This window comes from Phoenix dactylifera, chromosome 5 (assembly GCF_051530095.1).
Source record: "Phoenix dactylifera cultivar Ajwa chromosome 5, Ajwa_hap1_PhDact_Kaust_v1.1, whole genome shotgun sequence".
NCBI lineage: Eukaryota > Viridiplantae > Streptophyta > Magnoliopsida > Arecales > Arecaceae > Phoenix > Phoenix dactylifera.
Window position 1 is genome coordinate 6,473,244 of NC_143194.1, and position 7,679 is coordinate 6,480,922.

Consider the following 7,679-nt stretch of genomic DNA (forward strand, 5'->3'; position numbering starts at 1 on the left):
GCGATGGCATATGAGCAGGCTCGGGAGAAGCAATCCTAGCACGACGTCTCCTAGCTGACGCCGTAGGTCTAACTCTGAAGGGACCGGGATCCATGTCTGAAAATATAGAAATTCAATGTTAGGCTATATCAAAGAAAATAATTCAATTGCATACATAAATGAGAGGATCTGTTCGGCACAAAATTCAGCACGGCACGCGATTTGGCACCAGAAGCCTTCTGTTCGGCTGCACAGTGCCGAACAGAAGGCTTCTGTTCGGCTGCACAGAGCCGGACAGAAGGCTTCTGTTCGGCACTGTGCAGCCGAACAGAAGCCTTCTGTTCGGCACTGTGCAGCCGAACAGAAGGCTTCTGTTCGGCACTGTTCAGCCGAACAGAAGCCTTTTGTTCGGCGATCCAGTGCCGAACGGAGCACGAACCGTGAAAAAAAAAATGCCGGCGGGGGGGAGCTACCTCGAGGTGGTCGTGGAGGCGCCGGCGAGGTGCTCGTTGCTCGGGAGATGGCCGGGGAGGTGGTTCCGGGAGAAGCCGGCGAGGTGGTCGGAGATCGGGAGAATGCCGGCGACGAGAGGGAGAAGGGGGAACGGGGGGGTTTTGGGCGTTGGCGAGGTGCTTTGGGCGGAACAGTTCAAAGGGAGACGGAGGGGGTTTGGCCGCCGGCGAGGTGCTTGAGGCGAGGTTTTTTGGGCGGAAGGGAGAAGCCGGCGGGTGTTTTGGAGGGGAAGAGCGGGGTGGGGGGGGTTTGGGGGGTGTAGAGAGCAATTTAGGTGAGGGGGTGGGGAGGGTGGGGGGTAATTTAGGAATTTTTAATTTTTTAGGGGTGTCCTTAGCAAATGGGGGGGTGTAGAGAGTATTTAATTTTTTTTTAATTTTTGGGGGGTGTCCTGAGCAATAGGGGGGGTGTATATAGAACCACCCCTCAATAGCTCATAGATCTCGGCCCTCTTCACCAATTAATTTACTTCTTACCCCCTCCTTTTGAATCAAAACCCTAATTAAGCATTGGAATAAGGAAGGTATTAGGAGGTAGCGGGGTTATGATCCAGGAGGATCAACAGCATCAATGTGGACTACTTTTTCTTTTATAGCTAGGGCTAGATAGGGATCAAGAGAGGGATCTACCACATTAAGAAGATGAAATACATACCAAATTTTCAGAGGCCATTATTTGGCCATACAATGCCCGATTAAGATGATTTTTTTAGATCAGGTAACTTTTTGACATCTGCAATGCCTCCTAAAAAACTTGGTATAGTTAGTGATCAAGCTCAAATTACATCATTTGGACCCCAAAATAGGCCACTCAACCTGTTTTTTTTTTTTTTAAGAAAGATTTTGACCGGGCATATATCTCAATTTAGAAAGATTTACACAAAAACGATAGAAAATAAAGTCAATATAGAAATCGAGATCTCTCTCGTAAAAATTTAGCTTTTGAATATTTATTTCTACTAGTCTTGTCTATTTTGGTAAAGCTAGTCTTATTTGAACTAGGAGAGAATCTAACCTGAATTATACAAGAGCGGACCTTATAATTGTTATGTATCTCAATTTATCAATCATCAATAAAAGAAAAGTGAACATATTTGCCCTTTCTCGAGTCAACCCTTGTCACCGGTCTAATGGAACATAATAGTCAACAAAATTCCATGCCTACATGAAGGAAAAAAATTCCCCCTTATTTCGATTAATTACAGCTGAACACCGTATAAAGCAATTCTTAAAATAAGAAAGACTAAAATTTCTCAATAGTTGAGCTAACTCACGCCTACATGTCACTTACATGATTCGAGCCCTTTCTACATATTGAAATCTTATAAAACAATATAATATATACATATAATATAATATATTTGTATAAATTAAATTGAAACAAATTAATACAAGACCAGAAGCTATGGTGAACAAGCCTATAATGTTCACCAATCTTTCCTAGGTCTGGTGAATCTTGTTGAGTTCTATATATTTTCGACCTGATTCTCCTAAGCAAAAGTTTGAACTCGTTCAAATTTAAATTAGAACATAAAATATAATGCATCGCTCACGAACAAACTCTTTAAAAACTCCATTAAATTTAAATGAAATGGAGTAATGGCTTCCAACAAAAATGAATTTGTTAGTAAAATGAGCCTTAACCTCATTGGCAGGTCTTCGCCACTAAGCAATTAGCTCAAGAGACTGGGTTTGGGTCTAAAAAAAGGTCAAATAAGCTACTATGTTGGGTTTGGTTCTTAAAATAAGCCTTAGAGTCTTATTGGTTTGGGATTACATACATATTGAGCCATGATGACTAACCTAAAACCAGCCTGATCTCATAATTTTATGCCTTTTTTGAAAAGATTGCACGTGAAATTTCCCTTTTTTGTGGATATCTTTTTTTGGCCGCCAAACATACCATTTAGTGTTCAATTTTTGGAGGAAAGAAGATCCGCTTTCTCCTATGAGTCATTATAAATATGGCAGAGAACTACAGAAAAACCATAACTCGCATTGCTGCAGCCACATATTTCTGGACGGATACCATGGTGAGTTCTCATATATCTTTTCCCTCCTTTCGCTTTATAAAGTCTTTATATCAATATCTCAATTTCCTACGCATCTTTTCCACAAATCCACTCATGTGATGTAGCTTTTCAATCTCTTGCTGCTGTACGTTACATGAGACCCTTCTTTTCTACGTGATGAAAAAATAGTTTCTGTTAGAATATAGTTTTATAAATCTTTAGTTACTTTGATATTGTGTTATAAATATTTTTTTTGATTTCTAGCACCGGTGAATATTCTGTTCCATCTTCTCCTTCATGCAGGAAATCACTTTGATCTTTGTGCTTTTGGGTTTGGCTTATGTGGTTGGTGAGGCCAATCCAATCATTAATGTTATGGACTATGGGGCTGTTGGAGACGGCAGACACGATGATACCCAGGTTTGCAAGTTCCCCTACACCTTGCCGCTAGGGCTCTCTCTCTCAAGGTCTAGGTCTTGGTTATATATATATATATATATATATATATATATATATATATATATATATATATATATATATATATATATATATATATATATATATATATATATATATATATATATATATATATATATGAAATTTATATATGCAACAATTATAATTTATATACATGCACATGAAAAGATACGCATAAGTATGTGCTAATGTTTATGAAATTAAAGAAAAAAATCATGTTAGTTTACATAAATATGTGGGAGTGTGTGTATATATATACAAGTACATATATACCTGCATATATATGCTATAAATGCATCCATGCATGCAATTTCCTGGTATAGCGTCTACGAAATTAAAAAAAAAAAAACAAAATTAAAATATTTGCAGAAAAAGAGAAAAGAAAAAAAATAATTTTATTTCTTTGTTCCATCATATTGGGCATATCTCAGGGATTATATACACTCGTCTACAGACTCCATATAAGAAAATAATATAGGCAGATATAATATCATTCTAATAAAGGAAAATAATAATTGCTGATATAAATTGTTATGTGATTCCTAAAATTACTCTAACAAGATTATGCTAACAAAGAAAAATAATACTGACCAATATAGGATTACGCTAACAAAGAAAAATAACACAGACCGATACAGGATCACACCAATAAAAAAAATAATATGGGTCGATACATGTTGTTATGTAATCCTTAAAATTATGCCAATATTTGCCATTTTATGTTGTGAGTGGTGTCTTGCAGGGGTTCTTAAGGGCTTGGGGTGTCGCTTGCTCGGACTTTAGGGTGCCCACAGTAGTTATCCCTCCACGAAGGACATTCCTGTTGAGCCAAATAGAATTTGAAGGCCCCTGCAAATCCAGCATCCATGTTCAGGTTCAGCTAATACCAAGTTTATATGCACTAATATAAAATGCAAGAGGAGTTCAACTTTCCAGTACAGCAACGGAACTTAGGTTTTTGACTGGACTCATGGGAAGTTTTGGTGCAGGTTAGTGGAAATATTGTGGCACCTAACAAGTTGTGGACCTCTGAATTCACCACTTGGATCTCATTCAGAAACATCAACGATCTCACTATTGATGGTTCTGGCCTGATCGACGGCCAAGGTTCCATCTGGTGGAACTGCAAAAATAAGAAGGTAATTATTCCTAATGTATATTAACAAAGTTTTTCTCTTTTGTAAGTCTTTATATACCTAACTAGGTTTTTTCCCCTTCCTTTTTATTGCAGCGATGCGTTAATGTTCCTTATGTAAGTATGCTCTCCTAAGTTCATCTATGTGGAATTTAAATTACTAGTTGCCTTTGATTTAATGTAACTGAACCTGTTATAACCTGAAACTTGGGTCGTCTGGGTTTGGATACCATACATCATTGCTCAAATATTTGGCTTCTAAAAATACAGACAAACCATTACAGTATACTTATTACAAGTTTTGTATCAGGCATTTGGAATCTCAGGCTGCAACAATTTTCACATGAATGGCCTAACAATTATAAACAGCCCAGGAAAACACCTCACTGTATTTATGAGTTCATGGGTTCAGATTAAGGGTCTTAAAATTATAGCTCCAGCGGACAGCCCTAACACCGATGGCATATACATCCAAGAGTCTGAGCATGTTGAAGTTAGTGATACCGTCATCAGATCAGGTAATGCTTATAAGCGTCGGTAGTTTTATTTCTGACATTTTTTAGAGCGTCGCAAAAGTGTCGGCAATGTAAACGTCGAAAATCAACTTGCTTATTAGCAATGCTAATTGCCGAATATACTAAAAACCTATGTTCGGGTATATACATACGTCAAATAACTTTCCTCTGTGCGCACGTAGGAGATGATTGTATAGCCATTGGTACGGGTTCTTTGGATGTGAACATCACGAGGATTTCATGCGGCCTTGGCCATGGCATAAGGTGAGTTATATCTTTCTATTGATGAACTGAGATCGATTTTGATGGCCTTGACTTATATCATCCCTGGTTTTGCAGCATTGGAAGCTTGGGATGGCAAAATTCAAATGCAAAGGTCGAGGGTGTCCACATCTCGTACTCTAATTTCTCTCAAACGACCAATGGCATGAGGATTAAGACATGGCAGGTACAAATTTAATATGCAATTCTCAATCCCAATTAAGACGCATATTTTTGACTAATAACTGTTTGCTTACTTTTATGCTGTGAAGGGAGGGTCAGGTTTTGCAAAAGGAATCTCTTTCGAGCACATCAAACTTGCTTCAGTTCGAAACCCTATCATCATAGACCAATTCTACTGTCCCACAAAGAACTGCAGGAATTCGGTAATCACTTGCATTTCTTCTTATCATTATGAGGCAGAGAAGTTAAAGTCTTAGAAAATTCTCGTAATTCTCGTTTAGTATTTATATAAAAATCTTAGAAAGCTAAATATCTTTTCCCTTTTTTTTTCCTTGGTCCTGTTTCATGGCAAAGACATCGGCTGTGAAATTGAGTGATGTTCGATTTGCTGATGTACGTGGAACCTCGTCAAGTGAGGTGGCCATCAACCTTGCATGCAGTGAGAGCGTTCCCTGTTCTAACGTTGTTTTGGAAAGCATCAGCATTGTTTTGGACAAAGTTGCCCACAGGAATCAAATCACCTCTTATTGCCTCAGTGTCCATGGGAGTAAAATTGGTAAGGTCATACCGGATGTCCCATGTTTGAAATAAACCTATGTTTCCTTCTCAAGTCATCAGAATTAGTGCTATATTTTGTCAATGGTCCCAATTAATGGGGATAGCAAGATGAATTCTCCATCTTGTAATTGTTGCTTCATTCCATGGGACCAACAAAAAGCATCAATAAACTTGAATTTGCTTCCATCTCATCATATAATGTTTTAGTTTTATGTGCCAAAAATATTTAGGGGGAGATGCTTCATTTACCCTACTTTTTCATGAGCATTTCAGGGTAAGACAAAGGAAGCACTTGGTCAATGATGTAGGTTGAATTGGGCTGCAAATTGCTCCTCTTTGACATGATTCGAATTTTCTTTTATATCTGGATCGAGATTCTAGATTCACCTCTTTCACCTACCTAGCTCCCATTAGGTTTCGTTTAGCTCAAGTGGGATTTCACTTTCAAACTAATATCTACAAACTAATATTCATGTATTTTGGTGGTTTCTTACCTAATCATTAAGTAATTATTAAAATGGACAGTTTTAACTACATGATTCTATGTTTTACTATGATTTAGTCATCAAAACCTAGTAAATTTAAATCTACCTATATTTTAAAATGTGTAGATCATGGTCTATAAAGTGGATAATCTATTTGTTTTACCATCTATTTTATCATACTAGTACAACTGATGCAATTCATTTTTTGTACCAATTTGATTTATAGTTATTAACCAACAAAATATATGAATTTTATTTTTAATTAATTTTTAGTGTGGGTCATGTTCAATTATTTAGATCTTTAAATTGGATGGTCTAACATCAAGTACATAGACCAACTCATGCACGTATGTACTTATACACACACATATACACACATATACATACATACATACATACATACATACATACATACATACATATATATATATATTATTAATTTTGTCATATTTTATTATTTCTATGTAATATATTATTAAGTTCATTAATAACAACCACCAACTATATTTTGAATGATGGCATGATGCAGCAGGGCCCATGTACAACTGCATGGGCCGGTGTTCTATGTACGGTATAAGCCCCACTCCGTCATAAGTCGTGACACAAAGTATGGACATCAGGCTTGAATCTCATGTTCACTCCTTGAACTTAATATTGAATGAATGACAACTATAGGGCTTGCCAAAATTTTGCACAAAAAATCTCTTCCAATCATTCACGGTGGATTAAGATTCATATATATAATTGTACAAAACTTAATTGACCAAGTAGATTATATAATATTTAGGACAATCTGCTTCAATCCAAGTAGACCTGTTTATGGAGCAAGCGGAACCAGACTTTGCCCAAAGGCCAACATAATTTTCTTAGAGTGAGGCCCGATTTGGCTCAAGTCTTCGAATCTACCAGCCTGGCTCTTACTCAAACTTTGAGCTTCGTATCATACATACTTCATGACCATTTTAATTTTTTTAAAAAAATCATAAAACTAAACTATTTAATATTATTTAAAAATACTAAATATGAATAATTAAATATTGTCAATAACATACAATATATCTATTAAGCTATTAGGTTGATATATCAAATCTTTGATCCAAGCCCGTCTAAAAAGGTTCGCGCTCAAGTGGGGCCAAAATAGGTTTACCTCCAAGGCACCAAGCCTATAATGTTCACCAATGTGACTCTTGTTGAGTTTTATATATTTTCGATCCGGTTCTCCTAAGCAAAAGTTTGAATTCGTTCAGATTTAAATTAGAACATGAAATTTAATGCATTCCTCACAAACAAACTCTTGAAAAACTCCATTAAATTTAAATGTAATGAAGTAATGGCTACCAACAAAAATGAATTTGTTAGTAAAATGAGCCTTAACCTCATTGGTAGGTCTTCGCAACTAAGCAATTGGCTCAAGAGACTGGGCTTGGATCTGAAGAAAGGTCAAATAAGCTACTGTGTTGGGTTTGGTTCTTAAAATAAGCCTTAGAGTCTTATTGGATTGGGATTGCATACATGTTGAGCCATGATTAACCTAAAATATGGCCTGATCTTGTAATTTTATG

The 7,679-nt window shown here is 36.7% G+C and overlaps 1 protein-coding gene across 1 annotated transcript; it reads left to right on the plus strand.

The window, feature by feature from the left end:
- Positions 1–2,455: 2,455 nt before the first annotated feature.
- On the plus strand, positions 2,456–5,816 carry LOC120107736 (putative polygalacturonase At2g43860). Its single transcript, XM_089931128.1, has 10 exons — positions 2,456–2,524; positions 2,807–2,923; positions 3,723–3,854; positions 3,970–4,119; positions 4,212–4,232; positions 4,378–4,633; positions 4,813–4,894; positions 4,970–5,078; positions 5,164–5,277; positions 5,429–5,816. Exons 1-10 carry the CDS (start codon positions 2,456–2,458, stop codon positions 5,663–5,665), a joined length of 1,287 nt encoding a protein of 428 aa, XP_089787254.1. The 3' UTR covers positions 5,666–5,816.
- The last annotated feature ends 1,863 nt before the right edge of the window (positions 5,817–7,679 follow it).